This window comes from Pipra filicauda, unplaced genomic scaffold (genome assembly GCF_003945595.2).
Source record: "Pipra filicauda isolate LSUMZ 115617 unplaced genomic scaffold, ASM394559v2 scaffold23_size5868930_pilon, whole genome shotgun sequence".
NCBI lineage: Eukaryota > Metazoa > Chordata > Aves > Passeriformes > Pipridae > Pipra > Pipra filicauda.
Window position 1 is genome coordinate 3377907 of NW_024104354.1, and position 14887 is coordinate 3392793.

The window sequence follows — 14887 nt, forward strand, 5'->3', positions numbered from 1 at the left end:
AACAACAGTCCTGGAAAACAGTGGTGGTCTCAAGGTTCATTCTAACGAATACACTTCCATTCTTCTGTATTGTCTCTCTCAGTGTTTTCCTCCCTTCTAAAGACCTTTACAAGTTTGATTCCTTGATCAACCTTGACCACGTAGGGCAATTTTCTCATCAATCCGTTACCTTGCATATTCAGTTTGCATGAACATGTTTTTCTTATGCAACGGTTTCACACACCTGGAATATGCTTTATCAGCATTTTTAGAATGTGAGTCTTAACAATAAGTGGATACAGTCAGCCAAAAACTTATTCAGATTTCAAGGGATATCTTTTGTGGATAGACATCTCTACTAAAGCAGTATACATTTGAATACTTAACACTTAACATCAGTTACACTTCTACTTTCAATATATTATGTCCTGTAAAAAAAAAATTTACAACTCTACAAATATTAATTTTTAATTGCAGAAAGAAAAAATTCAGGAGAGGTAACAGTAAGATTATTATAAGTTTTAACGATGTTAGCTGATTATAACCTCCTTAAATCTTTCAGATACGTAATAAGATACAAACCTGGTGGGGTGATGAGAGTTCTTTTATGTTCTTTACACCATCCAACAGGATGAATATGTGGGCTAGCTGCCTCACACCTGGAGGAGGGGAAGAAAAATAGGGCGTGACAACGCAGTTCTTCAGACATCTTATTATGCTTTCAAAACTAAACATACAAGAGAGACTTAAATTCCAAACAACCCTCGACACCTTCAACTTACACTTAAAACTGCAAACATAACTTCTTAAACTGCAAACATAACCTGCAGACATGAACACATTTAACACAGATTTGTTACCACTTATACAAGCATTAGGCTTTATTTACAATTTCACTGGAAGATCAAAAAAATCAAGTCCTTTAAGTCTGTGGTAGATTTCCATCGAGAAGTTATAATGTTGGACCTGAAAAATTCACATATAGAGACTCTTGGTAGAATCATATTGGCTGGTTGCAGGAACACAGTAATCCCTGTCCAAGACAGATGGAGTCTTGCAACGCTAAGACCAAAACTTTAAACCAAAAGCTTAAGTATCTTGATTAATGATCCAAGTTGTACCTGAAGACAGAGGTGAAAATCACACATATAATTGCAATGCATGTCAATAACAAGCAAAAATTCAAAACTGTATTCCGAGTGGTTTAAATGGAGCTATAAACGATTTATTGTAACCCAGCAGCACATAAGCAAAGTCTGAAAAAAACTGTCAGCATTTTAGGTCCCAAACTGCATGAAAGAATCCAGAACTAATCCATGATCCAAGACTGCAAACTGCTCTAAAAACACTGACCAAACTCTTTTACTTAAGGGGTTAACCATGTCCCATATTTACTGTCAAGCGCATCATAATCTGTATTAGTGCTGTTGTCTGTGGCATGCCACAAGAACCACAGAATACTAACAGAGGCAGAGTGAGATACACTTGATGTGTTGGCATCTGTCTGAAGCAAGGAGAGATTGCTCTCACCGTACTCACTGAGTCAGTTACACTGTGCGTAGAAGAAAGCTGGGTGCTGGCTATCAAGTTCTCTTACAAAAACAAAACAAGACACACACACTGGAAAAAAATAATTTATATAAAAGTAGATGAGAATAAACCCGTTTAAGCCTTCTGTAGTATTATATGTAGAACTATACATTCATGCTACATTTTGTTATATTATTTCATAACAATACATTTTGCACAATAGAACACACATTGTATATAATATATAATTTATATACTATAATTACTATATTACTACTCAATATTATTAGGAATGGCAAAAAGACAGACTGATATACAGGAAAAGTAAAAAGCTATCAGACTCTGCTGTGAAACATGCATCATCCCTATGTCTGCAGTGAGACTTAATGATTGTTTTTGAGTTGGCCAAACAATTAACCGGGCTTTTTTAATGAAGAACACAGCACTTATGTAGTCAGGATGACTAAGAAACATGACGTTAACATAAAAAGCCAGCATTATTCCGGATGGCACTATACTACGCTGTGCAAACATACTATTTGCTCCTGCAGATCTGCCCTTAAGGACTTCGCTTCTCTGAGGAGCCTGCCCCACCTAATTTCTTCTTTAGTTAGATAAATTCCATATTACAGAGCACTCTCTCTCTTTTTCACTATTTTCTATGCCTAAAGGTATTTCAGTAGCTGACCTTAAATATTTCCATCTACACCTCCTCTCTCTCTTCTGGAGAACCCCATCAGCATTTTCACCTCTCTAGTGACCATGAGCTCAATGTCCCACTCGCTACAAGGACCCATCGAGACCAACAAACTGAAGCCTGAGTATGTGGAAGTAGCTAAGTCCTTCATTCCTGGTTCCTCAGGGAAGGATCAGGAAACCAACCTTAAGTAGCCAAGCAGTGGTCCAGACTGAAACACCATCTCCCCCTCCTGCTGTTTTCCAAACACTTCTCAAATATTTAATGAGAAAAGAAAAGCAGACAGCATCCATGCATGAAGACACTACTTCATACACAATAATACTGCATAAAATACCTAAACACTCACGATCCAGTATCTGTTTAATCCCTCTCAGAAGTCAATGTCTCCATCATTAGGCTGGAGAATAACAGGTATTCTCTCCACTTTCCCTCAACCCAAGAGTTACTAATGCAAAATATCTGAACAGTGTGGATCTGCTCTCTCTGAGTGTTATAAGCATTATCTGTATCTACCCAGAAAGTATTAGCATGCTGGAAGTTTAAATTAAGTTCCCTTAATTAGCGATACTAATTTATATGTTTGTAAAATATCACACGCTGCAATACCTAAGAGGATGCAATAAACCATACAGGACAGAAAGAGGAGTTAAAGGTAAATTAGCAGGCACTCTACCATCTTAAGGCTCAGATTAAATGTGAGGTCTGTAGATCTTGAACACAAACATATTTTAAGGATTGCAAAAGGAAACACACCACAGAAAAGACTGTAGACTGAATGCTGGGCTATTACCACATTAGAGTTTTAAACCCAGGCTGCATAAAAGAAAAACGAAGGAGAACTACATGGAATAACACTTTTTTTTTTTCCTGAAAAGTACTTTTACAAGATGCCTAAAATTCAGTATGGATATACTTCAACAACAGAAATGCAGGTTGGGTGTCTCAGAACGTTGTCTCACAACAAGCACTTCTCTAGCCTTCTACCTAAACAGAGTCAAACACTAATGATGAAAAATACTGGCCAATGTAATACAATTATCTTGTGGCTATATGTATGAAACAGTTCCACTAGTATTTCTTTGTAATGATGCCAAACAGAAAATTCCTAGCAGATGACACCTTGAAATCTACCTTTGATACAATGTGTAATGGTTCTGACAATAGCTAAGGATTCAACTTAGTTCAAGAATACCAACCTTTTTTCCTATTACACTACATAAAGCTATGCTGTATGTATTTATAGTATCACACCAGGTACTCTCTACGTCACTGAACTTGCCATTAGCAAAAAAGTAGCAAAGGAAGCAAAAGAACTTTTGTGATAATCTTGCACTATTAAAACTCAGTACCTGACTCCTAGAAATGGTTTTGCCCCAAACAAATAAGAGGAAAAAGGTGAGTGCTTCATGCTCCTTCCGGTCTCTTCTAGTCTCATTACAGTAGCTAAAAAGAAAAGCAACAAGCCTGTGGGGCAGCACTTCTCTCTTCGATCCCTCTCAAGTCAGAGTTTTACATGGGTAAGGTATGCTTCTGCACTGAGAAGGCATACCCTCTTACTTCCTAAAATGTTTTGGAGTAAAGTCCACAAATTCTTTTCAAAAGTCTCCTGAGTTAAATTTGGGAACAAGACCGGTGCTCGTGAGTCACTATGGTATTATCAGTATTATACTTAAAATAACTAGGTAGAAATGTAAAAACACTTACCAGGACAAACCTTCTAAATGCATTTGTTTTGGTTTGCTTTTTCAAGCATAGTTTCAATACAAATTTTAATAAAATTCTGAAACGTGAATGCCACTGCACACACTTCTTGCCTTGAAGATTCAAGAAAAAAATGACCAAGGTATGTAGCAATGAAAGATGCACTCCTGGAAGATGCTCTGACATTACAGCAATGGGTGTGAACACGGAATACAAAGCAACATGTGCTACAATATCATTGCACAATATCACTACAAAACGTGCACTAATTTTGATTTGCTTTAAAACAAAACCCCAGTCATTACAGATAAGCCTATATTAAGTTTCTGGAACCACATTGGCCTCAGGAAAAAAAAACCAAAACTGTTCCAGCAAAAACAGATCATACAATTCATCCTCACCTACTGATTTCATATAGTTTTTTAGCTTCTAACAGTTCATTTAACGACAAAGTAGAGATCAGTAAAAGTCACACACAATTTAAAGTAGAACTATTATGCTTTAATGTGTGTTACTAAATGGACATAACATCTATCAGACTAAGCCCAAGTCTTGTCAACTGGAATGCTAAGGGCTACACTGACCTTTCACAATCAATTTGTAATATCCCACAGTTTTTTATTTCCTTTGTTCCAAAACAGAAGGCAGATCACCCAGCTCACACGCTTCATAAAACACAATTATCCACAATAATGGGAGGATGCTTGCTAGGCCAAAAAAGGTTGCCAACACTCGCAAGAGCTGAAGGATTTTGCACCTCCAAACCTACCTAACCCTGGACCACAGCAGAGCACCAATACCACCTTCCGCCAGTGGACAGGTGACAAACGCACGCTCAACTAATAAAACAAGATTACAATGTCCACACAATTCATGCCACTTGTGAACCATTCTTTCTGTTGTGTGAGAATATGCAGACAGAAAAAGGTATCTATTATCCATATGGGAAACTGAAGCTAATCCAGGAAGCTTGAAGTGGAGCCAAAAGCAGCAGTGTGCCAGCTGAATCTATAAGAGAGCTATGCAGAGGGACAGAACAAGTGACAGCTTGCTGAGTTATGGACATCTTAACTGCAGAAAAAACCTCAAAGCAGGTAAGAGCTACATAATGTAAAAGGCCAGGAAGTAGTTCTGCAATAAGGAAAACTGAGGGCAGTTGACAACATGACCCCCTGGTGCATGCACTACTTTGCATGAAAGGAACATGTGTGCAGTTCAACAGTCCTTAACTCACAGAAGGAGAGCATATCCCAATAGGAGACTCACACATGGAAAAAGACTTAGTATTTTTCTATTGATCACTTTCAGCCCTGTTAATTTTTCCCCAAAATCTGTTCTATATAAACAGCTCATTATAACTAGATCAAGAGAGATGGATAATAATGCTAGCTGTTGAAAAAGTTAATAGGCAATTATTTTAGAAAAATATTTTCCAAAATAGGTCTCCACATGAAGTTCTGGACAGACTTTTTTACTAAATAGTCAGCATTTCCTTTAAAATAAGCTGTATGTGTCATACTCATTTTCTGTTTTGAAATAATTTATGATTTTCCCTTTTGGGGAAACAAACCCTTTGATATTTTGATTTTCACTTTATTAAATGTAGATACAATCCATAATGCAAATGTTAACTATAAAAAAAACACTCAGACACATGCCCCATACAACCATAAATAACAATATGCCCTCAAGAATCATACAAGTTCTTGATTGTGAGATGTTAGTCATTGAACTGTGCATAAAAAAAAAAAGAAAAATGTAAAACTCATCCTGCAGCCCCATCTAGTGCATAATTGAGAATACTTCATCACTGGCAAGTATAAAACTGGTATTATTTTACATCATGACTTCCCAAAACATGGTCCATGAGGTTATGGCATGCATCCAGAAGTGGTATAGCAAAATTACCATATTTTCTATTTAACGTCTGCTAAGACAGCTGCATGGTAATTTGCATAAAATTTTAGAGCTTTGGGGTCAGAAAATGGTTCATTATCTATTTAAATGATTAAAAGCACGCACCATGACTCATGGTTCTATAAGATTGTTTTACCTTCTTTTTGACATAATATAACCCCTTGAAAAAGGCTGTTCCTTTCCAAGAGAGAGTGGAGCACATTAATTATCTAAAAAATGAAACAAGCAGAGCACAACTTTTAAGGACTTGGCTGTTAGCAAAGTAGTAAATACTGGTGGAGAACAAGGCTGGCCTCTTAGTCTCACACCAAAATCCAGTATGTTCCAAAACTCAGACTGACCAGAAAATGGTTCAGAAAATCAAAAGCTAATTTGTTTTCATAAGACACTTTAGAAATCATTTTTCTATGCAAGACAGACAGGAACAGAGCAATGAGTGACACATAGCCCATCATATTTTCTCATACTCCTGGTAAGCTGATCCCAAAAGCTGACTGCACCACCTTCTCTGCACGGGAAGTTTAAACCAAGACAAGGATGAGTGAGGGCAGCCAAAGCCCTATGACGCAGCAGGTTTGGGCTGCAGCATGTCCAGCAACGGCCATCGCTCCACCTCTCCTGTGGGCAAGCAGCAACAAGCTAGCACAGCTTGACCTCTTTCAAAAGCTAGGGCTGTGTTTGGATTTGGTCACAAAAAAAATTAGGAAGCTGAGGCAACAAAGATCTGTGTGTAAGCAAAACTGGCGTAAGAGAATCGAGGAATATAGGATGGATCTGTAGTTGATTCATAGTTCTGATATACTCAAAGATTCCCAATGCTATTTCCAGATTCAAATACCAATAAGAAAATTCGGAGGTTCCATTAAGAGGGATGTTTCTGGTTTTTAAAGAAGTATTACCTGTTTCATCAAAAGAGATGGGACAGATGGAAACAACCTGAAGGCTTGTGTTGTATAGGTCAAAATTCTCCTTTGAGAAGTAAAGTCTTACATTTGACAATTTTGTTCACTTTTCTTCCATCTAAAAGCCACTATTCAAAGGAAAACTTAATAGGATTTATAGTACACTGGAAGTATCATGATAATGCATTAAAGAGCTGGTGTAAAGACTAAGTCTAGCCAGACTACTTATTTTCAACCAATAATATATTTTCTAATGCTCAGAAAAATAGTAAGGAAGAGTATCTTCAGGCTGAAAGCCTAAAGCCTAAGTAAGCTTAGGTGATGGTTAGATTTTTGTTGTCTGAAGTCCAGTAAAATCAGTCCAAGAACAGGAAGAGTTTTTGTAACCTCAATGAAAACGTTCAATCTACTCTAAATAAATCACAAAAGGTATAGAGGAAAAAAAAAGGGTTTTGTTTGAAAAGAACCAACATACAGTAAATACATTTCTTCACCTTCATTATAATTCTGAGGTTGAAAATTATATGCAGGTGCAGGGAAACTGTGAGGCTCTGTACTAGGTAATCTCAAAAAATCTTTTTGGTTTTAGTTACAGACAGCAGTTGATAGACATGACATTTATGCATCTAAGATCTCTTAAGGCCCAAACAAACCTGGTATCTAAAATTAAAAATGTAAGTGGGATGTATTCAGATTGCACTTTCGCACACTCTGTTGGTTGGACATTCCACCGCTACTTTCATTTGCTGTTCTTTTCTCCCATTTTCTTTCCTTCTTCCTCTATTCACTCTCGTCCTCAAGCCCATCAATGCAGAGGTAGGCCACACTACTCAGAATTTCCATGCACAGTACTTCCAGTAGCATCTTCTTGCCACTTCTTGTGTTTTACAATTTCATCAAAAGATCAAAACTTAAGTTTGATTTCAGTGTAAATATAGCTCCAATAATTTCTCAAAACCTAGAGGAAAATCTATAGATTTTCCACTTCAATTTGCCCTCATCCTTTAAGAGGATATTATTTCACGTATTCTACATATGAAACTCAGAAAACCCAGTTCAGAATACTATAACTGCAAAAATGTAAAGCCTGGTTACGTACTTAAAAACTGCTTTTCCATCTCCTGAGAAGATTAGTGGACAAAATTCCTGCTGATATTGGTACATTAACAAGCCTGAAATTCAGTCTATGTCTGTTATATACAGTGCACTAGAGAGATATCGATGCCACCTCTGAACAAATTACAGTTATATTGCATTGTGTTTCCCCTAAAAGCCTTGCGAACTGCCATTTTAATTATTAATTAAGGCCATAACATATTTTAGTGAATGTTCAAATATCAGGAAATTCAGAGTACCTTTTCCCAGTCCCCAGTTTCTTGATGCTTTGTAGAAGAAATGTATGTTCTGTGTTACTTCTTCATGGAAATAATTACTAATCTTTCTGGTCTTTGACTCATGGCCTATTATCTCAATATTCAGTTCTTGACTTCACTGAAATGCCGGTTCACCACTGCTTCAATAATGCAGTCATACTACAGTTGATTTGTCACGCAGGGCACACAATTATTATTTCAAGAGATGGACTCACAAAGTTTTGAAGCTATGTAATAGCCTTGTGCCATTTTCATTGACACAGTGCCTAAGCAGTCATCAAATACAGATGAAGAAAATTTCCTTCATTTATTTTTACAGGCTCAGCTATACAATTAAGTTGCCACTGATGAACCCCAGACATAGGCTTACAATGCCCTACCTGTTCTGCAGTAAGTTACTCTTCAAAGACTGTAAGATATACTGCATTGCTCTAAATTATCTGCTAAATGAAGAACCAAGTGCAAATACAAACCTGCACTGTGACAGCCTAAATCTACTCCATTATCTTTATGCTCCTAGTATGTCCTTCTCCATCCACTGACTCTTCTGTATAGATACACAGAGCCCCTCTACCATCCAGCATGCAGAAAGGTCATCCCTAACACAAGTCAGGACAGTAGGATCCCAGTTTTCAGCAGAATGCAGAATACAAAACACTAAGACCAGGTTTTGCCACTATTCTGATGCCTTATGGAAGATGACTAAGGTTCAGTTTCAACAACATAAGTGAATCAAGAACCTTACGAATAAATGCAGCCTTTCTTTCAATTTACAACTATATGTAAAACTAATTCCAAGTACAGTACTACATTATCATAGTGCATATTCTGCATTGAAAACATCAGCCTCGGAGATAATACGTAACTGAAATAAGAAATCAATCCACAACTCCAGATGCAGCAGCACACATGAAGCTTCATTTAAGACAATCTCAGCATTTTTTACATGCAACTTGACATGGGACATTTAATTCCTTCAGTCTGCCACTGAGACATACTTTGGTGGCCATAATTACAAATCTAGCAAAAGTTGGTATGGTAACTTTTGACAGTCTGGAAAGTATCACAGTGCTCAAAGCTAACACATTTCTGATAGGTCTCACTAGGATACAAAACAAAAACATCATACCAGTAGTCATAACTCTCATCCCAGTTGTCAAAATGAACCAGAAAACGATTGTCCACCATGTCTGTTACCGTAGCAACACAAATGAAAGTCGGGTTCTTCTTGTCTACAGCTTCCAGCTTCATCCCCACTCGAAATCCCGATGGGATCACTGTCTACATGGAGAAAGACATTTAACTGAAGATAAATACTATAAATCCAGAAATCTCCCCAGTGTCCACAATCAATATATTCATGTCATTTCTAAGTTTCCCAATTAGCTGTTCCAACAGTGGCAGCAACCTAATTAGTTGACATGAGAGATGCTCAAACACAAAGACCTGCGGTTTATGAAAACAAAAGTCCTGAACGTGCTGCTAAAATTAAATGCATTAGTTTTAACTCTGCCTTAGATACTCTCTCTGAAAGACCATGGTTGTTGCACAACACTATGGTGCAAGACTAATCTTAAATTTAATTTAAGATATTGTTTTAGAATGTACTGGAAGTTTAAACGGATAAGTCAAAAAGTAATGAATCAGAATTGCAGAGGTCAGCTGTAGTGGAGATTGTTATTGAATTTGTTGTAGATGTTTTTCTTAAATTTCAGGTCTCAAGTCTGCCATCACTGAAATGTGCTATGAGTCTCTACCAGACACATGAGCAAACCAGGAACTTTCCACACCTTAGTTACAAGTGAGTACTTACTGCATTCTGGTTTTCAAACAGTGATTTAGGAGCAGCTTGAGCCTTGCATGCCTTCAGGTAGGAGGGCCAGCTGAATTCTTCTTCCTTATATCCTTCATGAAGGTCATAAAAGAAGGACAAGAAATGACAGGTATGAGACACTAGGTGCATGTATCAGTAAGACATCAATTTTTTACTACAGTCTTCTTCCCTTTGAACAAACATCTCCAAGCAGCACAGGCTACAAGCCACCTCTTTGTCTCCCCCCAAGAAAACTGCACCTTACCACTTACCTGCCTTGCAGGTACCAACTAACTTCCCTTTGGTGATCTGACTGACACACACAAAGGCATTTCCCAGCTTCTTTTCAGTCTGTTGCTTCTACTTCAGAAACAGCAAAAGACCTACAGATCCCAAAGCCCTCTCCTCTATGCCAGTCAGTCCAATAAAAACACCACCTCCTCCTCCAGACTTCACCCTACAACATCCTCAGGCTATCACCAATACAGCGCGATCAGTACTAGCTTTAATACAAACCCCCTAGGTTATATCAAAACAGTTGCTTACACAATCAATGTTCCTTATGTATTCACAGTATAAACTGTCCTCTGCATAGACTTCATGCATTTTTTATTCTGTGTATACAGCACTTGGAAAGAAATCTAAGTTTCTGTTGATGGAATGCCTCTTTTAGTTTCTTAGGGGAAAAAAACCACAAGCAATTCATAATATATTGATCTGCATAAAATAATCTACAAGAAACCATTTGTAGTTCTAATCCACAAAACAATGCCAAGAGTCGGAAGCAAACAGACTCCCTTCTTCATTCTTCTGTTACGAAAAAGTTAAAGAAACATCTACTTTAGTCAATATGTTACAATCCAGTAAAGCAAGATCAAAACCACAACAAATTTCAGTGACTGACTGCCTTTACCAAAATGTGTCACCTCTTGACTATTTGAAGTATTACTCAAATATGCCAGAGACAACTGCTCTATTTAACCTGAGAATCTCGTATTACCCGAGGAACCATCTGCCACTCTTACCTTTTTTTCTCACTACTGATCTATTCATTCCTCTTTTTGTCTTTATTTCAAACTTACTCTTTGTGGAAAGAGCAGTCTTTATTAGTCTGTGCCAACACATGTACAGTAATGGTGATCAATATCCAATAACAAAAATGTGCTAAGACCTTCCACTAAAGGATTCTCAGTTGCTTGTGAGACCTCAGTTTAAGCATATGTGTCACCAATATGCTGCAATTTTTATTTGCAATAAGCATTCATTTGGGGTCTAGGTTTGTTGCTCAATTTTTTTTCCTAATGCTTTATAAATTACTCTTATGGTGCATTTTGTTTTCTCGGTTTCTCTGAATTTCCATTGAACAAAAAAGGTAGGATTTTGACCTTGGAATTTTAGGTAAGACTTAGTGTTTAATTTGCCATTTTCAAATACTCTTGACTAAATAAACCATAACATTCCTGCCCCCCCAAAATTACAGCATTACACAGGTAGTCTCGATCTCAGAACTGTGTAAAACTAAACAATACCTTTAGGTGGATGAAGCTTGTGACCTGTTTTTTCACACCATCCAACAGGATGAATATCTGACGAATCAGCGTTCACCCAGAAATCGTAACAATCTGGGTATCCATCAAAATGGAGTCGTATTCTGTAGCCACAAACCTAAATGCAAGAATTGAAAACATAAGACACTATGTTTTAACATGGTCGCCCTACATATAACAGCTTCTGTTCAATATTATGTATAATCACTGTGTGTTTTCAGTCAGCTTTTTACTTCTGCTCAATCCAGCACTGGATTGGAATAAATTCAGTTGATAAAAAGGAAAGAATGAAAAGACAAAGCTATTCTCAGTCTGAGTGCATCCTCTTCTGGTCAAAAGAATTAACTAAAAGCCATTAGTGTTCAAAAACTTGAAAATGGTTCAACCCAGCATTAGAGTAAAAGATAAACCCCACAGAAGAGCATGATACAGCCATGGACAAACTGTAGATAACGACATTCTAAAGCTATCACGATTAACCAATATACAAGGGAGCACTGAACAATAACAGTGTTTGAGAGGTTCTCCAGAGAGATACTGAAAACTGTAACTAAAGATGAGAAGTCAGTGGAGGTACCCCTCAGAACTTTATTATTCCATGAAGTAGTAAGTCAACTACTGAGAGGAAGAGAAAAACAGGACACAATACTCTCTCTGTACAAAAGTTCTCTACATCTGCCTGAGTGCCAAATGCCATAAATTTACTGCAGTCATCAGTGAAAATCTCTTGACATTAAGGTCATCCTATCTTATATTTAATTTGTATTCTGACATAACTTTCAGTTTGCCATCTCATAATTCTGTGGAATTCAAGTGGAATTCAGGCAATCCTACTGTAAAACATGACCCATCACCTAGTGCTGAGCACAGGGTATGTAGGGAACACTCAATCACTGACACACCATCTGCAAGAAAATGAAAGAGATATCCACAGAAATGGGATACGACTACAGGCCATGAAGAGATCCCGAAACAGGAACACAAAAGCCTAGACTATTAAAATATAAACTGCAAAATTACAGCTGCCTAGAATAACAGTGATACAGAGCAAAGTACCTACCTGTTTTCTGTTTCCCCATTTTAATTCACAAAACAAATCCAGAAACTCAGTAAAACTATGTAAAAAACTAAAGTAAGGTATGTTTGAAAGATATACAAAATGTACCTGAGAAACAGGTTCTCTATCAAAAGTAAAGAAGTTATTTATTAGAAAAACTATTTCATAAACCACAGCAAAAAGAAAAACTGAGTTTGTATTTTATGTTAATTTGCATAGGTTACCAATATAGGCAATTTTTGAAGCCATCAGTCTGAAAAAGTTGTAGCACAACAGCAACACAAGAAATTATTTATTTGTGTCAGTGAATGGACCAACTGTAAACACTATCAAACTTCTATAAAACTGCTATATATCAGTTGTCATACTTAGGGGGGGGTTAATTTATTTTCCCTTTTAAATACAGATTTAAACTACAGGATTACAGATAAACCCACACATCATCCAACTAGTCTAATACTGTTTTCTCTAGCTGTCTATGTTAAACATATGTAAATAGTCACTGCTGCATTGGCACTGGATTCTGCATATTCTTTGTAAGTCTGTCAGGCAGAATTAATACAGCATTATTAATTTAAAAGCCATCTTCCCACATACAGTTTTTCTTAGGTAAGAGTCACCGTTTTCATTTCTGTCTCTTCTGTAATCCTGCTCCATAGCAGTTTGCAACCTCTACTTACCTCAGCCACTGTGAGAACACAGTATATCGACTGGTGCTCGGGATCCACGCCCTCCAGCTTCATCCCTACTTTGAATCCATTTTTGTTGTATGGGAAAGACTGATACTGCAACGGAAAAGAACAGTTTCAGTACTTCTGAAAGAACCAGAGAAAGAATATCTTCATAAGGAACAGAACAATGATTATTTATTATTCATGTTTCCGAGTGAACTAATAAATCACTTAAAGTTTTGCATTTTCAAAAACGCAGAGTGGAAAAGAGAAATTGATGACTGTTTGAAAAACACATTGATACTAGAATGACTTGAAACTTGAGAATATGTAAGAAAATTAGAATCAGCAAAAGAGCTAGTCAAGAGAAAGATGATGACATGATTTGTCTTCAGTTTTTTTCATTAATTGTCAATAAAAGCTTTTAACAATTTAATTTTTTATTTTTCAGCCTGTACAGTGACACTGACCCCTTCCTGGTAGACATCATTCCTATAATAATCACAACAATGATGCTGTATTGCCTTTTCCACATTTCAGGCCACGAAAGATGAACTGAAAGGCAGAAATATGAAACATTGTATACAGAGATGGCCTATTTGATGTCCTTTATATGTTGAATACAGACTAGTTTTCCAGGAGTATTTCTGCATCATAGGAACATGACTACCCTTACATCGTATTACAGAGAACCCAGTAGAACATCTTACAAAAAACAGAAAGTGAAAACAAGGCTAAAAATTGATGTTTTCAATCAGAAAAAAATGACCAAAACTGAAGACAGTTTTCCACAGGTTTGCAAATTCACAGCCAGACAGTTTTTATGTCTCAAATGGTTACAGAAAAAAACACAGGAGAAGCATCCTAAATGTTCCCCCTTCCTTCTGTTCCTGCCTAAAAGCTACACATTCTCCCCAGTCGACTGCAGTATCTCTTCAGTTAATGGGAAGAGAAGGATAGATACCAAGGGAGGTAGTCAGAGGTATCACCTACTTGGAAGGAAGGGAAACCTCAGTTTGGTGGCTTTGGGTGCAACTGATACAATCGAATAATAAACCCAGGGGAAAAAAAAAATGCAGTGCATGGAACAAGAGCAGGAATATGCAGTCAAGGGGAAGGGAAATGGAGAACCAAACCAGTTTAAACTGGCCTGCAGTGGCCAGTTAATAGATGTTTAACCACAGCTCTAAGTCCCTGTCTAAAAGCAGCTTAGAACATCTGGTAGACCAGAGTTAAGGGATTAGAGTACCTGTCTGCAGTACATGCATTTGAAAAGTTATTTCATCCTAACATCACCACACTTAATATTTTTATTATCAATGAAAGTTTAATGAAGTTACATTATGCATAATTCTAGATACTTCCTCAAAAGGAAGGTATCAACAGGAGAATTTTTCTTAAAAATAATAAACTGACATAATAAATCCAACACAGTCCATATTGTTGCACAGACTTCCAGCTAATGACATCTACATAGTAAATAGTTTACAGATAAAAAAATGTCAGTGGAAAACTGAAATGCTAGAAATATTGACACACTGAGGAATAGTGCTCAAAAATATAATGGAAAGTTTTCAAAAGCAAGCGCAAGTAAAATTACAGAGAGAGGAAACAATTAAAAAGTCACATCTATTATTTCACTTTTATAATAAACATTACTGTACAAACTGTATAAAATTCTGCAAAAAATACACTAA

At 36.9% G+C, this 14887-nt stretch overlaps 1 protein-coding gene across 10 annotated transcripts in view; it reads right to left on the reverse strand.

Annotated features, from left to right (window-relative positions):
• The window catches only part of L3MBTL3 (L3MBTL histone methyl-lysine binding protein 3), a 78740-nt gene that overhangs the window by 31566 nt on the left and 32287 nt on the right, over window positions 1-14887 (reverse strand). For all 10 annotated transcript variants that reach the window (XM_027751998.2, XM_027752016.2, XM_039381767.1 and 7 more), the window contains 5 exons: window positions 13200-13304; window positions 11445-11580; window positions 9916-10007; window positions 9232-9383; window positions 562-638 (listed from right to left, as the gene is read on the reverse strand). In XM_027751998.2, the coding sequence (XP_027607799.1) occupies window positions 562-638; window positions 9232-9383; window positions 9916-10007; window positions 11445-11580; window positions 13200-13304 (562 nt within the window). The remainder of the gene's footprint in view (window positions 1-561; window positions 639-9231; window positions 9384-9915; window positions 10008-11444; window positions 11581-13199; window positions 13305-14887) is intronic.